This window comes from Dipodomys merriami, unplaced genomic scaffold, assembly GCF_024711535.1.
Source record: "Dipodomys merriami isolate MVZ:Mamm:240054 unplaced genomic scaffold, mDipMer1.0.p SCAF_102, whole genome shotgun sequence".
Taxonomy (NCBI): Eukaryota; Metazoa; Chordata; class Mammalia; order Rodentia; family Heteromyidae; genus Dipodomys; species Dipodomys merriami.
The window spans coordinates 2,164,077-2,185,431 of record NW_027202294.1 but is presented as its reverse complement, the minus strand read 5'-3'; the positions used below and the strand labels follow the sequence as shown (position 1 = coordinate 2,185,431).

At 42.2% G+C, this 21,355-nt stretch overlaps 1 protein-coding gene across 15 annotated transcripts in view; it reads left to right on the top strand.

Annotated features, from left to right (window-relative positions):
- The first annotated feature begins 217 nt into the window (after window positions 1-217).
- Gbf1 (golgi brefeldin A resistant guanine nucleotide exchange factor 1) overlaps window positions 218-21,355 on the top strand; it is a 141,512-nt gene continuing 120,374 nt past the window's right edge. For all 15 annotated transcript variants that reach the window (XM_069994807.1, XM_069994796.1, XM_069994781.1 and 12 more), the window contains exons 1-3: window positions 218-466; window positions 15,908-16,013; window positions 20,502-20,568. In XM_069994807.1, coding sequence (XP_069850908.1) covers window positions 15,918-16,013; window positions 20,502-20,568 — 163 coding nt within the window. In that variant the 5' untranslated portion in view covers window positions 218-466; window positions 15,908-15,917. The remainder of the gene's footprint in view (window positions 467-15,907; window positions 16,014-20,501; window positions 20,569-21,355) is intronic.

Below are 21,355 nucleotides of genomic sequence, written 5' to 3'. Positions count from 1 at the left end.
CTGTTTTAACTGTCACTCAGAGAATCCTCGTATCCGTTGGTTGTTTCCTATATACACGCCTCTTTCCCCTAGTAATCTTGCCTCTATAGCCACTACCCGCCTCCTGGGGCCAGTTCTCTTTCTTCTATTGGATATCTGGAATGTCATTTATTACGAGACCACGCTGTGATTGGCTCTACGCGCCAGGGCTCGCGCAGTTACCAGGCAGCGAGGTAGACTGAGGCTAGGTACCACGTCAGTGAGCTGACAGGCAGGGTAGCCGGCACTGCCGCGAGTCCGGGCCGACTCAACCAGGCCAGCAGTGCGTCCCCACCTTAACTTCAGCATCAACTTCCAGAAAAGTGGCTTCTCCCATCTGCCTTCAGAGCCAAGGAGCCTCTGGGAGACGTCTCCGGGGCCCAAGCTGGACATGAGCAGCGGCTGCCGGTCCTGGGACTAGGCCCCGCCATTTTGAATCCGCTGACAGGTCAGCGAAGTATCTTCCTAGAATTCCAGCGTCGCGAAGGCCGCCCTGACATCGCGATAGGGAATGAGAGGGAAGCATCTTAAAGTTGAGCGGCGTGGGGGTGGGGGTTAGGGGCTCAGGGCTCTGGAATTACTCGGGGAGTATTGTGGGAGGGACCTAGGAGGCGTGCAGGGGGCAAAGGTCAGGCTTCAGCCGCCGGGGTGGGGGGTGTCATTTCAGCTGATCTGTGATACTTTGCGGGTACCTGAAGCCTTCCTGTTTTCCCAGGCCTAACAGCCGTCGGCTCCTCTTTTTCAGAGCTTCTTGGTTCCTAAAAAGCCGGTCTTCAAAAGTCTTCAGAGCTTTTTTTTTTTTTTTTTTTTTTTTTTTTTTTTTTTTAGCAAAACTAAAGGATCATTTTATGTATAATTTGAAGGGTTTTCAGACTTTAGGTAGGAGCTCTCTAGGTTCTATAGCGTTTCCATTTATATGTGAGTACCTTGTTCATATCACTGATCTGCTTCAGAAATCCGGAATGATGAAACAGTACATCCTAGTCTCAGGTAGTCAGAAGAGTTGTGGCCCTCAGCCTGGGGAACTGGGATATGAGAAGGCTTTCCTTTTACAGGGTGGTTCATTTGGCATTCTGCATATGTGTGCAAACACTGTACTTATCTTCGGAGCTTGTTTCTTCCTTTATGCCATCTTTTAAAAGTACTCTTTTCTGGTGCCTGTTTTAGGTTGACATTTCCTCCCAGGTCTTATTTGATCTAAAGAGACGAGTCTTCACCAGGAAGACACTCTTAAGACACTTTTGACAAAGAGCAAAGAGGGATTTGAATACTGTCAGAAGTTTGGTACTGGTAGCCTATTATTTAACATGTAAAAAAAAGTTATGAGAGATGATCTGCCAATCATGGAAGGGTCAGGGCAGCAGAGTAATGATGGAGCATAACCATGAAGAGTGTAGTTTGTTGCACAGTGATGACCTTTGATAAATTGCTGTGTTGTAAAACCATAAAAGTACATCAAAGGTAAAGAATACTTTTAGAGATGAGGAGGAATAGTGTCATTCTTTAAATTCACAACACAAACCTGTATGTTTTTAGGTATACAGTACATGCCCTCCTTTAGACCTTGAGGAGGATGTAAGTGGAAAGATCTCCCTGGGCTTTGGTGGCTCATGCCTGTAATCCTAGCTGCTCAGGAGGCTGAGATCTGAGGATCGAAGTACAAAGCGAGCCCGGGCAGGAAAGTCTGAAAGACTCTTGTATCCACTTGGCCACCAGAAAGCTGGAAGTGGCGCTGTGACTTAAGTAGTAGAGTGCTAGCCTTGAGCAAAAGAGCTCAGGGATAGAGTGCCCAGGCCTGAGTTTTTTGTTTTTGTTTTTGTTTTTTTAAAGGAAAGAACTTTGAAATCAACCAGTGCACTTTTTTTTTTCAAGACAGGAATTCATTATGTACCCAGGTTGACTTTTTAAAATCATTTTTTATTTTCACACCAGTACTGGGGCTTGAACTCAGGACCTGGACACTGTCCCTGAGCTTTTTTTTTGCTCAAGGCTAGTGCTCTGTCATTTAAGCCACTGCACTACTTCCGGTTTTCTGGTGACTAATTGGAGGTAAGAGTCTCACAGATTTCCTTCCTGGCCTGGTTTCCAGTTTTGATCTTCATATCTCAGCCTCCTGAGTAGCTAAGACTATAGGCATCCAGCTTACAGGCTGACTTTGAATTCAAGGCTTTAGCCTCCCAAGTGCTAGTGTGTGACACCAGCCCTGCTCCACCCTTCTTAAAAATAGTAGTATATGCAACACGATCTAGTATTGCAAACCTGTCATTTTTAGTGCTCAAGAGGCTGAGGCTGAAGAATCCTGAGTTCAAGGATAGACTGTGTGTCAAGGGAAACTCTCCCCTCCCACCCCCCCCAAACAATAGTGGCATATATGTGCAGTTCTTTAGCTAGTGCATGTGGTTCCTTAGCTAGAGCATGTAGTAAGCTAAAAGCAGAATCAGCCTAATGCCTTTCAGTATGTATTGGACATGATATAAATGTTACATGTATTTGGAATTTGTTTTAGTATGTGATCATGTCTTATGGCTTAATTTTGGCTCTGGCATTCAGGAGCACCGCACTTTTGCATGGTGAGGTAGTAACAAGGAGGCTCATTATTGCATGTTGGAGGGAACAGTTAGCAAGGATGATAGAATGATTGAACTCAGTCTCTCCTACCAAATTCCCTTTCTCTCTTGAAATTGTGGATTCCCATGTGAATGCATGTGAATAAATACATTAGCATTTATAATTTTCATTTATTGATTTAAAATATGTGGGATGGGATGGTATAAGCCACTATTTTCCCTTTAACTTGCTGATCCTAAGTTGTTGAATTTCCAAAAGAGTATCTGTAATTGGCAAATGAAATGACATAGTCAGACCACAAAGAATCCAAGTTGGATCAACTTGATTTTGTATCTGTGCCTGTTGGAATTGGTATATTCATGTAATAGGCAAACAGTGTATCAAAGGAAATTCCAAACATTTGGTGTCTAGGGGTATAGCTCAGTGGTTGAGCGTTTGTTCCATATGGGCAAGGACTTTGGTTTGATCCCTAGCACTGAACGGAAGGGAGATCATTTTCTAGATAGGAAGTATTCCCACCTACCAACAAATCTTCTTCAAGACTTGTATTTAAGCTTCTTTTTAATAATGGCTGTAAGCAGACAGTACATTTCAGTCTTGACAGTGATGCTTGTTGGCAGAATGGGAACTCAGGTTGTAGATACATCTCCTTAGTAGCTGGGCATTAGGCCCAGTTTCAGCTCACAGTTCTCAGAGTTCGTCTTCTATTTCACTGCCCTATGTTTTAGAAATCTGAATGACTGCCACTTTTATATAATAACCTCATTGGTAGGATATTTGTAATGGCTACTGTGGATAACGAGAGAGGAAGAAGACACAGCTCTTGCTTTTATTCATAGAATGTTTGCTGGAAAGATCATCCTAGCTTTGGTATGCCACTGCTAATTGATTGATCACACTCTATCCCTGTGGATCCGTGTGACTGATTAGAAAGATTCTGCTGTTGGGGTCATGGTAGGGCTGTGTTAAGACAGATTCATTTTACTTTCAGGCTGGAAAAATATATGTAAATGTAATGTGCTACTATTCATCTTTATTGTTTCTCTTTTTCTGTATTTCTTTTTCTGGTTCATCGTGGCGCTTGAACTTGGGGCCTGGGCACTGTCCCTTAGGTCCTTTGCTCAAGGCTAGTGCTCTACTCTTTTGAGCCACAGTGCCACTTCTGATTTTCTGGTAGTTAATTGGAGATAAGACTTTCCTTCCTGGGCTGGCTTTGAACTGTGATCCTCAGATCTCAGCCTCCTGAGTAGTTAGGATTAAGGTATGAGCTACCAGTACCCAGCTATTTTTTAATTTCTTTAGGGCCAGATCTTGCTATATAGGCCAGGCTGACCTTGAACTTCTCTGATCATCTTACCTGGTTCTGGGATTGCAGATGGCAGCTATCACACCTGACAGTCATTTAATTAACTGGAAAAAAATATAATAGTGGGCTGCTTTGGAGCACACTGTAGAAGTGACCATGGAAGTTTCTTTATTTCTTTTTTTTTCTGTCGGTCATGGGGCTTGAACTCTGAGCCTGGGCACTATCCCTCAGCTCTTCAGCTGAAAGCTAGCACTCTACCACTTGAACCACAGTGCCACTTCCAGCCTTTTCTGTTTATGTGGTGCTGAGGGACAGAACCTAGAGCCTCATGCATGGGAAGCAAGCACTCTACCACTGAGCCACCTTCCAGCCCCTGATGACCATGGAAGTTTCTAAGTATTGTTTTTATTTGTTTGTTTGTTTTATGCTGGTACTGGGTCTGACTCAGGGCTTGAGCCTCTTAGTCCTAAAGCCTCTTAGCTCTTTCTCTTGCTATAAAGAAATAATTATTCTGTAAAAATACCAAAGTGGGTGCCCGGTAATCCTAGCTACTCAGGAAGCTGAGATTTGAGGATCAAGATTTGAAGCCAGCCTGGGCAGGTAAGCTCTTGAGATGCTTTTCTCTAACTTACTACCCAAAAAGCTGGAAGTGGAACTGTGCTAGCCTTGCCCACAAAAGCTCAAGGAAGAATTTTCAAGCCCAAGTCTTGATTTCAAGCCCCAACCCCAACCATCCCCCCCCCCAAAAAAAAAAAAAAAAAGAGTCACAGACTTCCTGCCTGTGCTACCTTGGAACCATGACCCTCAGATCTCAGCCTCCTGAGTAACTAGGATTACAGGCGTGAGGCACCCGTGCTTAAGAGTAACCATGGAGCCGGGCGCTGGTGGCTCACGCCTGTAATCCTAGCTACTCAGGAGGCTGAGATCTGAGGATCGCGGTTCAAAGCCAGCCTGGGCAGGAAAGACCGTGAGACTCCTATCTCCAATAAACCACCAGAAAACCGGAAGTGGCGCTGTAGCTCAAGTGGTAGAGCACTCGCCTTGAGCAGAAGAGCTGAGGGACAGCGCCCAGGCCCAGAGTTCAAGCCCCATGGCCGACCAAAAAAAAAAAAAAAAAAAAGAGTGACCATGGAAGTTTTAGTGATTTATTCTAATAGTACTGAAGTGATCATAAAAAGCAATAGTACTATAAAGGACTATGACCATGAAAATACCATTATATAAACAAAAGGTACAAATTCAAATGTGTTAAGTCTCAGGCAGGTAGTACGAATGAGTAAAATGAGTTAGGTGAGAACATATAGGATATAGTAGAGTCTGTAATATATTGGAGAACTCATTCTCTTACTTAAATGAGGCGTTTACTATTAGTTAGTTTGTTGTTATTTAGGCTGCAAGCATAGTATGATGAGTCTTCTTAGTTTTCAGTAAATGATGACCTCTGATGGAGAAGATGGGCAGGCTTTATGAGATTTAATCATTGCCTCACAGATTTTTTTCCTTTATCCCACTCTGCCAACTATTATCCTTATACCTAAGTGTGCTAAGTAATTGAAAGATGAATGAGAGAGAGAGAGAAGACAGCTTTGAATATATAATTCTGGAGATAGTTTCAGAATCCCCACAGAGGGAGGAGATGACATGGCAGAGTTTTGGTTAACTGGTTATCTGATAAGCAGCTTTGGAAGAATTTTCTAGTTGTACCCTGTTGGGTTACCAGCTTTTTTTTTTTTTTTTTTTTTTTTTGGTTCCGATTGTGGGGCCTGAACTCTGGGCCTGGGCGCTGTCCCTCAGCTCTTCAGCTCAAGGCGAGTGCTCTACCACTTGAGCCACAGACCCACTTCCGGCTTTTTTCTTTTTGCTTATGTGGTGCTGAGGAATCGAACCCAGGGCCTCGGGCATGCAAGGCAAGTGCTCTACCACTGAGCCACCTTCCCAGCCCGGGTTACCAGCTTTTTTCCTGGTTTGATATTCTCTTTAATATAGTAAGTTTTTATTAGTTCAGTAATTCTTGCTCACTCACAACAAACCACAAAACTATGGTGTGTTTTGGGCATCTCTGGAAGTGTTATATCTTTGCATCTTTAGCACATTTCTGAGTTATTCAAGGAATTGAGTGAATTAAAAACTTTGGAAGGGCTTATTGAGGGCTACTAGGCTCCCCTGTACCATATACCCTCTCAGAAAGCTTATCAAAGTTTACTTGGTTTGCACAACTCTCTGCTAGACATGAAAGCATTGTGAAAAAGGAAACAAAAAAACTGAGGGTTTTGTCTTTGGAGAAACCGTTAGATGAAGGTTTTTTTTGCCTTACTTTTGGTGGTGGGACATGAACCCAATTAGCAGAGCACTTGCCATAGTACATGCCAACTAAGTGCTCTACCACTAGAGCTATATCTACAGCTCTAGCGAATCATTTTGCTACTTGGATAAGGGTGTGTGTGTGTTACTGGGATTTGAATTCAAGGCATTGAGCTTGCTAGACAGGTGTTGCTCCCAGCCCAGTTTGAAAGAAAAATTTCAGTTCTGGGGATTGAAACCCAGGGTTTTGCACTTGCTAGGCAAGTACTCTTACTATCTTAGCTGTGTCCACAGCAGAAAAAAATAAACAATTAGATGGCTAGTCTTAATGTTAGTTAATTTACTTGTCCATTCAGTATTTATTGACTTTTTCTTTATTTGTATATATCTTTTATTGTAAAAATACTGTACAGAGGGGTTACAGTTACATGAGTAAGGTAATGAGTACATTTCCTCTCTTGTGGTTACCTCCTCCTTTATTTTTCCTCTACCATCCCTTCCCTCCCTACCTCCCCTTTTTTTAGTTTCTTTATTGAGATTGATTACACAAATTTCACAGTATTGTGAGATAGTGATATTTAACTAAAATCACAAACACATTTTAATAAACTTCACAAGGTGAATTGTCATTATCATGGTCTACAAAGCTTAGGAACTCAACGAACTTTGACAGTACAACCATTCCACATTGGGTGATGTGTACATTTCTTTCCTTTTGCTTAGTGTAAGCTATTCCCTCTTTCTCTCTTGTTACTCCCTCGCATTGCTGCCCTTGAGTTGCTTAGTTCACTTTCATCAATGTATTGACTATTTTTCTTACTATGTCTCAGGTATTGAGGATAAAAAGATGAACAAATCATGATCTCTTCTTCTGAGATACTCAGAGACTTGGGTTAGAGATAGACTAAATAAGGTATTATAAATTGCTGGGAACTGGTGGCTTACTAGCTACTTAGGAGGCTGAGATCTGAGAATCACAGTTCAAAGCTGGCCTGGGCATAAAAGTCTGTGAGACTCTTACTTCCAATTAAACAGCAAGAATCCCAGAAGTAGGGTTGTGGCTTAAGTGGTAGAATACTAGAGCAAAAGAGTTTAGGGACAGCACCCAGGCCCTTAGTTCAACCACTGTGACCAACCGAAAAAAATAAAAAAGAAAAGAAAAATCTAAGAGCAAATGTTATCATAAAAATAACATTTTACAAGCTTTAATAATATCCCCGGTGGGGGCTGGGAATGTGGCTCAGTGGTAGAGTGCTTGCCTTGCATGCATGAGGCCCTGGGTTTGGTTCCTCAGTACTACATATGCAGTGAACGCTGGAAGTGGCGTTGTGGCTCAAGTGTAGAGTGCTAGCCTTGAGTTGAAGCTAAGGTACAGCGCCCAGGCTCAGGGTTCAGGCCCCATAACCTACCAAAAAAAAAAAAAAAAGAGAGAAACAGAAAAAAGAAAAAAAAAATATCCCAGGTGCCATGCTAGGTGCTTCATGGCTCCTTTAGGAATCACATCAAACTGAGGTGTTATCCTCATTTTACGATGAGCTATAAAACAAGTCTCAAAGAGGTTAAGACACTTGCTTAAGGGGTTTAGCTAAGTGTTAGAGCTCATAGCTAGCATGTGCAAGGCTGTGAGTTCAATACCCAACACTGGGGAAAAAAAGAAAAAAGAAAAACTTGGTTACTATCATATAGGTAGAAACAGTTGGGGCAAAAACCCAGGTCTGTCTTGACTCTAAAGCTTCTTTAAATCACTGTCGTATTGTGAAGTGACTCCTTTATTGACTTTTAGATGGAATGAGTAAAGGTTTATCAGGTAGACAAGAATGGGAAAAAAATGTTAGAAACAGAAAGGAAATAGCATGAATAGAGGTAAATATTCAGTAAAAATCATGACTTAAAAGACCAAAATTTGGGCTGGGAATGTGGCTTACCGGTAGAGTGCTTGCCTTGCATGCATGAAGCCCTGGGTTCAATTCCGCAGTACCACATAAACAGAAAAATCTGGAAGTGGTGCAGTGCTCAAGTGGTGGAGTGCTAGCCTTGAGCACAGGGAGGTTCAGGGACAGCGCCCAGGCCCTGAGTTCAATCCCTAAGACTGGCCAAAAAAAAAAAGACCAAAATTTCATCTGGTTGTTATATCACACATATAAATCCCTGTAGTTGGGAAATGAGGTGCTAGGATAGGAAGTTTCAAGATCCTCTGAACTGACAGAATAAACCAAAAAACCAGAGCAGATCATCATCAAACTGAGGCTGAAATAAATGCATGTGCTGTCCTGCTAATCCCCTTTCCCTCTACTCTGCTATATTTTTTCATTAAAGTCTTTGAGATCTAGTTCTAGAAGAGGAATTGCTGAGAAATAGGATATGAAGTACTTTAACTTCATAGGATAATGCCAAATTGTTATCCAAACTGGTTGTTTCAATGTAGATACCCTTTAACCACTTGGTCTGCATTTTTAACCATCTCTTACTATTGTCAGATTTCCCAATCAGTCTCATCTTAATCTTTTATTTTCCCTCCCTCTCCCAAGATTTATTTTTTTGTGTGTTATTTGGGGGGTCTAAAATAATAATCATGGTAATCTTATTTTGTAAGTTTCCTTTCATATATTAGTTCATTGTTTATTTGTTTTTTACCTGTTTCGTTGCTCTCAGGTATATTTCCCTGGCTTTTTGAAAGAGAAATTATTTTATCTTTTCAGTGTTTTTCTTTCTTTCTTTCTTTTGGTCGGTTGTTGGGATTGAACTCTGGGCCTGGGCACTGTCCCTCAGCTCTTCAGCTCAAGGTGACCGCTCTACCTCTTGAGCTACAATGCCACTTTGGGTTTTCTGGTGTTTTTTTTTAATTGTGAAAATGCTGTACAGAGGGGTTACAATTACATGGGCAAGATAATGAGTACATTTCTTATCAAGCATTGTAGCCTCCTCCTTGTTTCCCCTTCCCATCCCTTCCCATCCTCCCCACCCCCACCCAATCCTCCCTCTCCCCCACCAAAGTTGTAAAGTTCATTTTTCCACATAATGACTTGTACATCTCATTGTTGCAATGGATCCAACTGTATCCCTATTTAAACGATTTGTTTTTTCCTTCCCCTCCACAAATTATACCAACCTCAAATACAGTGAAAGCAGGGGGAGGGACATACAAAGCAACAAAGAAATAATCTTATAAATGTGTTAGAAACAATCACCTGAAAGAAAAAAACATTTGAATACATATCTTAGGGTTCATTTCCTTAACATCAACTTATCTGACCTTTTCTGCTTGACTCAGACATATACTAGTTATTGCAAATAAGGGAAACCATGGGACCTAAGTTTCTTTGGGCCTGGCTTACTTCACTTAATATAATTTTTTTCAAGTCTTTCCATTTCCTAACAAATGGGGCAATGTCATTCTTTCTGATGGGGGCATAGAATTCCATTGTGTTTCTAGTGGTTTTTATAGGAGATAAGAGTCTCACAGACTTTCCTGCCCGGGCTGGCTTTGAACCGTGATCCTCAGATCTCAGCCTCCTGAGTAGCTAGGATTATAGGCATGAGCTATCGGCGCCCAGCTTCAGTGTTTTTCTTCTAGGCCCTTCCCCCAATATTTTTAACAGTGAGGGACATTGAGTATATATATATATTTTTTCTTTTAATGGTGCTGTGGTTTGAGCCCCATCCTGCTGCTTGAGTCATGCCTCCAGCTTTGGTTATTTGTAAGATAGAGTCTTATTTTCTGCCTAGGCTTGTTAGCCTGGACTGTGATCCTCCTATTTATATTTCTTGCATTAACAAGGGGGTCTTGGAAATTCCATTTTTGCCTGGGCTGGCCTTAAATTTTGATCTCTTCTTGAGCAGGTAGGATTTCAGTTGTGAGTACTGAGCTTAGCTTACATTTAATTTTTTTTTTTTGAGATTTCCTACTATAAGTAAGCAAACATGAAGTTTTAGAGCTTTACAAAGGTTGTATTATTGTCACTGTCTTGTTTCTGGAGCTGACTTGGCAGAGTAGATACAGTCTTTAAGTTGACATTGTAATTGTGGTGTTAGAACCAAAGCTTTTTTTGTTGTTGTTGTTGTTGATCGTGGACCTGAACACTGGGGGCCAGGGCGCTGTCCCTCAGCTCTTCAGTTTAAGGCTAGCACTCTACCACTTGAGCCACAGTGCCACTTCCAGCTTTTTCTGCTTATGTGGTGCTGAGGAATGGAACCCAGGTCCTCATGCATGTGAGACAAGCACTCTACCACTGAGCAACCTTCCCAGCTGCGCCCTGCCCCCCCTCCTGCCCCCCCCTCCCTCCTGCCCCCCCTCCTGCCCCTCCCCCCCTTTTTTTATTTTTTTTGGGTCCGGTCGTGGGGCCTGAACTCTGGGCCTGGGCACTGTCCCTCAGCTCTTCAGCTCAAGGCTAGCCCTCTACCACTTGAGCCATAGCGCCACTTCCAGCTTTTTTCTTTTTTCTTATGTGGTGCTAAGGAATTGAACCCAGGGCCTCATGCATGCAAGGCAAGCGCTCTACCACTGAGCCACTTTCCCAGCCCCACCCCTTTTTGTTTTTAACTGTGGTACTAGAGACTGAACCTACAGCCTTGTGCCTTCTGGGTAAGTGTTCTATTACTTGAGCTCTTAGTTTCAATAGGAAGAGAGTATACCATTAAAGAAAGAGTGAGCTCCAGCTAGATGGTTTCAAGAGCAAGGTTAAAGTAGAAAGAAAGAAACATTTCCTGATCAATACGAAGTGGGAGCTAAAAACTTTTTTTTGGTTTGTATTTTATTTATTTTAATATTTTTTATTGTAAAGATACTGTACAAAGGGGTTACAGTTACATGAGTAATGAGCACATTTCCTCTTGAGCATTGTTACCCCTTCTGTATGGTTTTTTTTTTTTTTTTTTTTTGTACTAGTACTGGGGCTTGAACTCAGGGCCTTGAGCTTTTGCTTGACTTGTTTGTTCAAGATTGGCATTCTACTACTTGAGCCACATCTTCACTTCTGGCTTTTTTTTTTTTCCAGTCCTGGGACTTGAACTCTGGTCCTGGGCGCTGTCCCTCAGCTCTTCAGCTCAAGGCTAGCGTTCTACCACTTGAGCCATAGTGTCATTTCTGGTTTATTGGAGATAAGAGTCTCACAGACTTTCCTGTCCTGGCTGGCTTTGAACCACGATCCTCAGATCTCAGCCCCTTGAGTAGCTAGGATTACAGGCATGAGCCACCAGTGCCCAGCAACATTTGGCTTTTTCTAGTTAATTGGAGATAAGTGTCTCAGGAATTTGTCTTCCAGGGCTGGCACCAAATGGCAATACTTAGATCTCTGTGTAGCTAGGATTACAGGCATGAGACACTGGCACCAGCTTTATTTTGTTTTTGAGACAGAGAACTTTGCCTGGGCTAGACTCTTAACTTGAGGACCTCCAACAGGAGATCATCCTGCCTCTTCTGTCTCCCAAGTAGCTAGGATTATAAACATGTGTTATCATACTTTGCTAAGGGGCTTTTCTTCCTCCTCATTTTTCTCGTCCTCTTTTTTATTTTTATTTATTATTTCTTTATTTTTGTCAGTCATAATCCTGAGGCTTGAACTCTGGGCCTAGATCTTCAATTCAAGGGAAATACTCTACTACTTCAGCTACAGTGTCACTTCCAGTTTTCTGGTGGTTAATTGGTAAGAGTCTCACTGACTTTGCTGCCGAGGGTGGCTTTGAACCTTGATCCTCAGATCTCAGCCTCCTGGGTAGCTAGGATTACAGGTGTGAGCCATCAGTGCCCAGCTAATTTAAAAAAAAAAATTATTATCTTGCCAGGTGCCCATGGCTCACACCTATAATCCTAGCTACTCAGGAGGCTGAGATCTGAGGATCAAGGTTCAAAGCCAGCCCCAGCAGGAAAACTCCTGAGACTCATATCTCCAATAAACCACTCAGAAAACTGGAAGTGGAGCTGTGGCTCAAGTGGTAGAGTGCTTACCTTGACCTGAAGAGCTGAGGGATAGCGCTTGGCCCAGAGTTCAAGTCCCACGACCAACCAAAAAAAAAAAAACCCGAACAATATGTGTATGTATAAGCAATATATATATATATATATATATATATATATATATAATAAAACAATATATTATATATAAAAAACAATATCTTATCTGTAAATAGTTGTCAATAGATTTCAGTTTAACATGTCCATTTATGTCTATGATACATCTTGATCACTGTCACCCTTTATCGCTGTCACTATCACTATCATTTTTGCTGCCCCCTCTCTCCCCCATCTCTACTTATCTCTGTAGTTTCCTAGTTTAATTTTCAGGTATGTATGTTGAATGACTACTCACCTACAGGGCTGAGATCTGAGAATCACAGTTCAAAGGCAGCCTGGGCAGGAAAAGCCGAGAAACTCTTTTTTTTTTTTGGGTCCCGTCGTGGGGCCTGAACTCTGGGCCTGGGCGTTGTCCCTCAGCTCTTCAGCTCAAGGCTAGCGCTCTACTACTTGAGCCACAGCGCCACTTCTGGCTTTTTCCTTTTTCTTATGTGGTGCTGAGGAATCGAACTCAGGGCCTCATGCATGCAAGGCAAGCGCTCTACCACTGAGCCACCATCCCAGCCCCAGGGCTTTTTTCTTAACAACCTTCTTTTTTCTTTTTCTTCTTTATTGGTCATGGGGGTGAACTTAGGGTTTGGGTAGTTTTTTTGTTCAAGTCTAGCACTCTGCCACTTTAAGCCACAGATCCACTTCTGGTTTTCAGGTAGTTAATTGGAGGGTCTTTCTTGCCCTGACTGGCTTTGAACCATGATCCTCAGATCTCAGCCTCCTGAGTAGCTAGGATTACAGGCATGGGTCACAGGTAGTCCACACAACCTTCATTTTTTAGTTTAGTTTGAATCTTTAATTGCTTGTGGGGCTTGAACTCAGGGCCTGGGCACTGTCTCGGAATTTTTTTTTTGTTGGTCATGGGGCTTGAACTCAGGGCCTGGGTGCTGTCCTTGAGCTCTATCACTTGAGCCAACACTACTTTAGGTTTTTGATGGTTTATTGGAGATAAGACTCTCAAGGACTTTCTTGCCTGGGCTGGCTTTGAACGGAGATCCTCAGATCTCAGCCTTCTCAGTAGACAGGATTACAGGCATGAGCCATTGGCACCCAGCTGAGCTTTCTTGTTTAAGGCTAGTACTGTACTACTTTGAGCCACAGCACCACTTCTGATTTTCTAGTGGTTAACTGGAGATAAGAGTCTCATGAACTTTCCTGTCCAGGCTGGCTTTGAACCTGATCAGCAGATCTCAGCCTCCTGAGTAGCTAAGATTACAGGTGTGAGCTATCTAGTGCCCGGCTGAATCTTTTTTTTTTTTTTTTTTTTTTTAATTATTTGATTTAGTAGATTAAAAAAAAGATTTGAGATACTGGTTTTAACAAACTATTACTAGAGATAAAACTATTAGTTACTTTTGCATTCCTGGGACAAAATACCTGACAGAACAACTCACAGTGACAAAAGGTATGTTTTAACTTATAAGTTAAGAAGTTTTAAGCTGTAGTTCTTGGCTCTACTGATTCAGAGTCCATAGGGAGTCAGAACTTGAGGGTGGTGGGAGCATGTGGCAGAGGCTACTTAATCTCATGGAAGATAGGAAGTGAAGTGAGGGAGTACAGGAAGGAGGCAGGCAACATATAGCCTCTGTATACATCCCCAGGCATCCATTTCCTCCATGAGGCCTTGCTCTGACTTTTTACCACTTCCCAACAATGAATTCTTCAAAGGATTAATCCATTGATTAGATCAGATACATGAGGAGTCATTCACTTCTCCAAAGCTGCCAACCAAGTCTCTAATATGTGAGGCTGTGGGGATCATTTCATATTCCAACTATGATATATCTGTATACTTTAAGTCATCATAGGATCTAGTTGACTTTGAAGCATATGATATGCTAGCTCAAGAGCTTTGATGAGGGACTGGGAAGGTGGCTCAGTGGTAGAGGGCTTGCCTTGCATGCATGAGGCCCTGGGTTCAATTCCTCAGCACCACATAAGCAAAAAGAAAAAAGCCGGAAGTGGCACTGTGGCTCAAGTGGTAGAGCGCTAGCCTTGAGCTGAAGAGCTAAGGGACAGCGCCCAGGCCCAGAGTTCAGGACCCATGACTGGACCAAAAAAAAAACAAACAAAAAACTTTGATGATTTTTTTTTTTCTTTTGGCCAAGCCTGGGGCTTGAACTCAGGGTCTGTGCACTGTTCCTGAGCTACCACTTGAGCCACAGTGCCACTTCTGGCTTTTTGGGTTTTTTTAATTTTTAAAAAAATTTTTAATTTAATTTTTTTTTTTTGTTGGTCATGGGGCTTGAACTCTGGGCCTTGGTGCTGTCCCTGCAGTCTTCAGCTCAAAGCATACATTGTACCACTTAAGCCACAGTGCCACTTCCGGTTTTCTGGTGGTTTATTGGAGATAAGAGTCTCACAGGTTTCCCTTATTGGCAATATCTAGTATATGTATGAGTCAAGCGGAAAAGGTCAGATAATGTGATGTCAGGAAAATGAACCCTTAGATATGTATTTTAATGTTTTTTCTTTCATGCATGTGTTTCTAACGCATTTATAAGATTATCTCTTTGTTGCTTTGTATGTCCCTCCCCCACAGTATAACCCCTGCTTTCACTATATTTGATGTCAGTATAACTTGTGGAGGAGATGGGGAAAAACCAGTTGTTTAAGGATACAGGTGGACCTGATGCAACAACGAGGAGTACAAGTTGTCATGTCCAAAACGAGCTTTACAACGTCGGTTGGGGGGGGGAAAGGGGGGGGGAAGGAGAAGGATTGTGATGGGGGGAGGGGGGGAGGCTGGGAAGGGATGTGAAGGGTAAACCAAAGGAGGAGGCTGCAATGCTTGGTAAGAAATGTACGCATTATCCTGCCCATGTAATTGTAACCCCTCTGTACAGTATGTTCACAAATAAAATAAAATAAAATTTAAAAAAATAAAATAAAATAAAGTTGTACTGTAGACAACACTAAAAGAGTCTCACAGCTTTCTTGCCAGGCTGGCTTTGATCTCAGCCTCCTGAGTAACTAGGATTACAGGTGTGGGCCACCAGTACCCTGCGGCCTGGGCACTGTCCCTGAGCTTTTTTTTGCTCAAGGCCAGCACTCTACCACTTGAGCCACAGCACCATTTCCGGCTTTTTCTGTGTGTATGGTACTGAGGAATCAAACCTAGGGCTTCATGCATGCTAGGCAAACACTCTACCGCTAAGCTACATTCCCAGCACTGCATTGAAGATTTTTTTAGTTGTATCTTTTTTTTTTTGTTGGTCGTGGGGCTTGAACTCTGGGCCTGAGTGCTGTCCCTCAGCTCTTCAGCTCAAGGCTAGCGCTCTACCACTTGAGCTACAGCGCCACTTCTGATTTTCTGGTGGTTTATTGGAGATAAGAGTTTCACGGAGTTTCCTGGCTGGGCTGGCTTTGAACCACGATCCTCAGATCTTAGCCTCCTGAGTAGCTAGGATTATAGGCGTGAGCCACTGGCTCCCAGCTTTAGTTGTATCTTGAACTAGTCTGCTCTTCCAGAGAATTCAAGGAAAGCCAAGTAGTCAGATTCATAGCACAAGATGTACTCATCTGTCTTGGTATTACATTTTGTCTTGAGTTCTGAAATGTTTAGTCATGCTTGTAACATTATTTAGGTTAAACATGTTTATCCTCTGGATAATCAAATATTAACCATCCTTTTCTCTTAATTCTCTTGGTAGGTTTGCCAGGATGGTGGATAAGAATATTTACATCATTCAAGGGGAGATTAACATTGTGGTTGGAGCTATCAAACGAAATGCCCGATGGAGCACCCATATACCACTGGTAAGTGGGGATATGCAGATACCCTGGTTATTGAGTTGTGGTAGAGGATTTTTGTGTTATGTGCATGTGTGCTGGTACTAGAGCTTGAACTCAATACCTCCTATTCTTGCTTGAGTTTTTTGTTCTAGGTTGATTTTCTACTACTTGAGTCATATGTCCACTTTCAGCTTTTTTGCTGGTTAGTTGGAGATCAGAGTCTCATGAACTTTTCCACCCAACTGGCTTTGAAACTTGATCTTAGATCTCAGCTTCCTGAATAACTAGGTTTACAGGCATGAGCTGCCAACACTAAGCTTGTTATAGGGAATCTTGTCCTTAGTTAAAATAGTAATCAAGTTCTTAGCAATAATGAAAATAATAGGAGGGCTGGGAAGGTGGCTCAGTGGTAGAGTGCTTGCCTTGCATGCATGAGGCCCTGGTTTCAATTCCTCAGCACTGCATATAAAGAAAAAGCCAAAAGTGGCATTATGGCTCAAGTGGTAGGGTGCTCGCCTTGAGCTGAAGAGCTGAGGGACAGTGCCCAGTCCCAGCATTCAAGCCCCACAATTGACCAAAAAAAAAAAAAAAAAAAAGGAATTCAGAGTTATTTTTTTTTTTCTTGTCGGTTGTGGGGCTTGAACCCTGGGCTTGGGTGCTGTCCTTGTGCTCTTCAGCTCAAGGCGAGCATTCTACCCCTTGAGCCACAGCACCACTTCCGGTTTTCTAGCGGTTTATTGGAGATAAGAGTCTCACGAACTTTCCTGCCTGGGCTGGCTTTGAACTGTGATCCTCAGATCTCAGCCTCCTGAGTAGCTAGGATTACAGGCGTGAGCCACCGGCACCAGCTCAGAGTTATTCTTGGTATCAAGGATACTTCTGTTTTATACTGACTAACTTCAAATGTACTTCTTTTTTTCCTGTGGGAAAGATAATACCATTTTCTTCTTGTTATTTAATAGTACTGGGGTTTGAACCCAGAACCCCATCATACATAGTAGGTAAGTACTCTACCACTTAAGTCACTCCTTTTGTTCCTTTTTCTTTTTTTGCTTTTGTTTTTTATTAATTTATATTTCTAGATAGGAGTTTTTGCCCACACTAGTCTTGGACCAAGATCCTATGCCTCCCATATAGTTGTGATTGCAAGCATGAATGAACCATCCTGCCCAGCTTCTATCTATGCAATCGGTTGTGGGGCTTGAATTCTGGGCCTGGGCACTGTCCCTCAGGTATTCAGCTCAAGGCTAGTACTCTGCCACTTGAGTCCCAGCGCTACTGGTTTTCTGGTGGTTAATTGGAGATAAGAGTCTCAAGGACATTCCTGCCCAGGCTGGCTTTGAACTGTGATCCTCACATCTCAGCCTTCTGAGTAGCTAGGATTATAGGTGTGAGCCACCCATGCCTGGCTCAGATGCAATCTTACTAACTTTTTCCATATGCAATTCTCCTAGGTATGTACTGAGTAATTACAGGTATGTGTCATCATTCCTGCCATCTCCATCATTTTTAAAAATAATTTCAGCTCATGAGAATATGTATTTGATATGGGCTCTGGTGGCTCATGCCTGTAATCCTAGCTATTCAGGAAGCTGAGATCTGAGGATTATTGTTTGAAGCCAGCCAGGGGAAGGAAAGTCCATGAAACTTTTCAGTTAACCACCTAAAACTAGAAGTGGAGCTATGGCTCAAAGTGATAGAGTGCTAGCCTTGGGCAGAAAAGCTCAGGGTGCCAGGTCCTGGTGGCTCACGCCTGTAATCCTAGCTACTCAATCCTAACTACTTATGAGGCTGAGACTGGAAGATCATGATTCAGGCCAGTCAGGAAAGTCTGTAAGACTCTTTATTTCCAACTAACCACCAGAAAACTGGAGGTGGAACTGTGGCCCCAAGTGGTAGAGTGCTAGCCTTGAGCAGAAAACCTCAGGCACAGGGCCCAGGCCCTGAGTTCAAGTCCCATGACCAACAAAAACAAAACAAAACAAAAAAGCTTAGAGACAGTGCCAAGGCCCTGAATTAAACCCCACATCTGACCAACAACAACAACAAAAAAATATATATTGGGGTGGGAATGTGGCTTATAGTGCTTGCCTAGCCTGTACGTAGTTCTGGGTTTGATTCCTCAGTAGCACATAAACAGAAAAAGCTGGAAGGGGTACTGTGGCTCAAGTGCTGGCCTTGAGCAAAAGAAGCTCAGGGACAGTGTCCAGGTCTTGAGTTCAAGGCCCAGGACTGGCAAAAGAAAAAAAAAAACTTAATTTATTGAAGCAACAGACAAACTTTATTTTATTTTATTTTATTTTTTTTGTCGGTCATGGGGCTTGAACTCTGGGCCTGGGCGCTGTCCCTCAGCTCTTCAGCTCAAGGGGAGCATTCTACCACTTGAGCTACAGCGCCACTTCCGGTTTTCTGGTGGTTTTATTGGAGATAGGAGTCTCACAGTTTCTCCTGCCCTGGCTGGCTTTGAACCACGATCCTCAGATCTCAGCCTCCTGAGTAGCTAGGATTACAGGCGTGAGCCACCGGCGCCTGGCGAAACAGACAAACTTTATATATTTGGGACATCTTTAATATGCCAAAATGTCAGATTCCTTATTTCCTAAGTCCTTCTTGCTACTATCAACTATTAAATTTATTTAAGTAGTTTACTTATTGACTCATAAAATATATCTTTATGATGATGCTCATTATAGAATGAAAACATCCACATATAAAGCAGGCCATATTTTGCTAAACAGATGAATAAGATGCTTACCTGTTATAAAGTTGCCTTTTTTGTTGTTGTTGCTCGTGTATATACAAGGATATTTTGTTTTTGTTTTTGTTTTTTAATTTATTTTTTATTGTGAAAATACTGTACAGAGGGGTTACAATTACATGGGCAAGATAATGAGTACATTTCTTATCAAGCATTGTAGCCTCCTCCTTTGTTTACTCTTCCATCCCTTCCCAGCCTCCCCCCCCCCCCCCCCCCCCGCCCCCAATCCTCCCCTCCCTACAAGGATATTTTGTGTGTGTGCAGGCTCACAGTTTGAAGTCAAAGCCTGTGTGCTCTTATGGCTTTTTCGTTGTTGGTGGTGGTTGTGGGGCTTGAACTCAGGGCCAGGATGCTATCACTGAGCTCTTTTGAACCACAGCTCCACTTCCCATTAATTGGAGATAAGAGTCTCACAGACTTTGCTGCCCTGGCTGATTTTTCTTTTTGGGTCCGGTCGTGGTGCCTGAACTCTGGGCCTGGGCGCTGTCCCTCAGCTCTTCAGCTCAAGGCTAGCGCTCTACCACTTGAGCCACAGAGCCACTTCCATCTTTTTTCTTTGTGCTTATGTGGTGCTGAGGAATCGAACCCAGGGCCTCATGCATGCAAGGCAAAGACTCTACCACTGAGCCACCTTCCCAGCCCCCCCTGGCTGATTTCTATCCACAATCCTCAGATCTCAGCCTCCTGAATAGCTAGATTACAGGTGTGAGCAACTGGTGCATGACTTCTCATGGCTTTCTTGTTATGGCTGTTACTCTTCCTTTTGGGCCATGCTTCCAGTTCTGGCTTTTTGCCCGTTAATTGGAGATAAAGAGTTTCTTGGATTTGATGGCCAGACTGGATTGCAACTTCATCTTCAAATATCAGCTTCCTTACTAATTAGGATTATAGTCATCAGCCACTAGTACCTGGCAACAATTTTTAGCACAGTTATGTAGAACATTTTGACAGTGTGTGGAGCATATTTGGTAAATGTGTTTGCAGTTTTTTTATAAAAATGGATTGGTTTAGAAGTAGGAATAGAATCAGGAATGTCTTTGAAATGAATATTATATATGATGTGATCACATAAATATGAATATAATCACAAAATGAATATGAAGGTGAGGAGATAGAATAATACAAGTATTAAAGGACCTGGCAATCTGGTGGTATGAATGGTTGGTAATGGTGTAGATTAGCATGAAAGGATTCACTTATGTGGATAAGCTCAAAGAATCTATGAGAAAAGAGATTAAGAAACAAGAAAATTAGAAACCATAACTTAGTTTTTGTTTTTTTTTTGGTCAGTTGTGGGTCTTGAACTCAGGGCCTGGGTGCTGTTGCTGAGCTTTGTTGCTCATGGTGCCACTGGCTTCTAAGTTTCTTTTTCTCATAAGAAAACTTACTGGAGCTGGAGGCCATTGGCTCATGCCAGTGAATGTGGCTACTCAGGAGGCGGAGATGTGAGGATCGTGGTGTAAAGCCAGCCTAGGTAGGAAAGTCCATGAGATTCCTATCTCCACTAAAAAAGCCAGAAGTGGAGCTGTGGCTGAAGTGATAAGCTCTAGCCTTGAGCATAGGGACAGTGCCCAGGCCCAGAGTTCAAGCCCCAGGACCAAGAAAAAAAACAAAATAAAAAATACCCCAACTTACTGGATTTTCTGGATTGATTCAGAGGTAAAAAAAAAATCCTTTAGAACCCTTGATTTATATTTTCTCTTGTGTCTTTTGGCTTGATAACATGTTTTATTTTTAACCTGTGTATTCCATAGGATGAAGAGCGGGATCCTCTGCTGCATAGTTTCAGTCATCTAAAGGAAGTTTTAAACAGTATAACAGGTAAGTGTCCACATGTAGGCAGGGTTACTAATCTTTATAAGAATATATATGGGGACTGGGAAGGAATCTTAGTGGTATAGTACTTGCCTAGCATGCATGAAGCCTTGGGTTCGATTCTTCATAACCACATACACAGAAAAAGCTAGAAGTGGTGCTGTGGCTCAAGTGGTAGAGTGCTAGCCTTGAGCAAAAGAAACTCAGAAATAGTGCCCAGGCCCTGAGTTTAAGCACCAGGACTGGCAAAAAAAAAAAAAAAAAAGAATATGTAATTGATTTATTGCAGCAGTAGACAAATTTTATGTGAAGGACCATATAGTAAATAGTTTAGACTTTGCAGATCATATATATACTAGCTACTCAACTGTATTTATAGCTCAGAACTAGCTGTGAGTAATATGTACATGAATGAATAATATGTTTTCTTTTTTTAAAAAAGTTTTAAGCCACATTTGGCCCATAGGTATAAAATTTTTTTTTTTTTAATTTTTTTTATTGTAGAGATACTATACAGAGGGTTACAGTTACATGAGTGAGGTAATGAGTACACTTCCACTTCCTCTTGAACATTGTTACCCCCTCCATTGTTTTCCCCCTACCATCCCCTCCCTCCCTCCCTTCCCCAAGGTTCTTTTTTTTTTTTTTTTTTTTTGATCGTGATTAAGTGATTACTATTGCATTGCTTTCATTCTTAATGATCTTTCAGTTTTCCTGTGTTCTCAGAATCTTTCATTCTTTTGTTTTCCTAATCATAATAACCCTATGTAGTATTTTTAATATGTTTTCAATA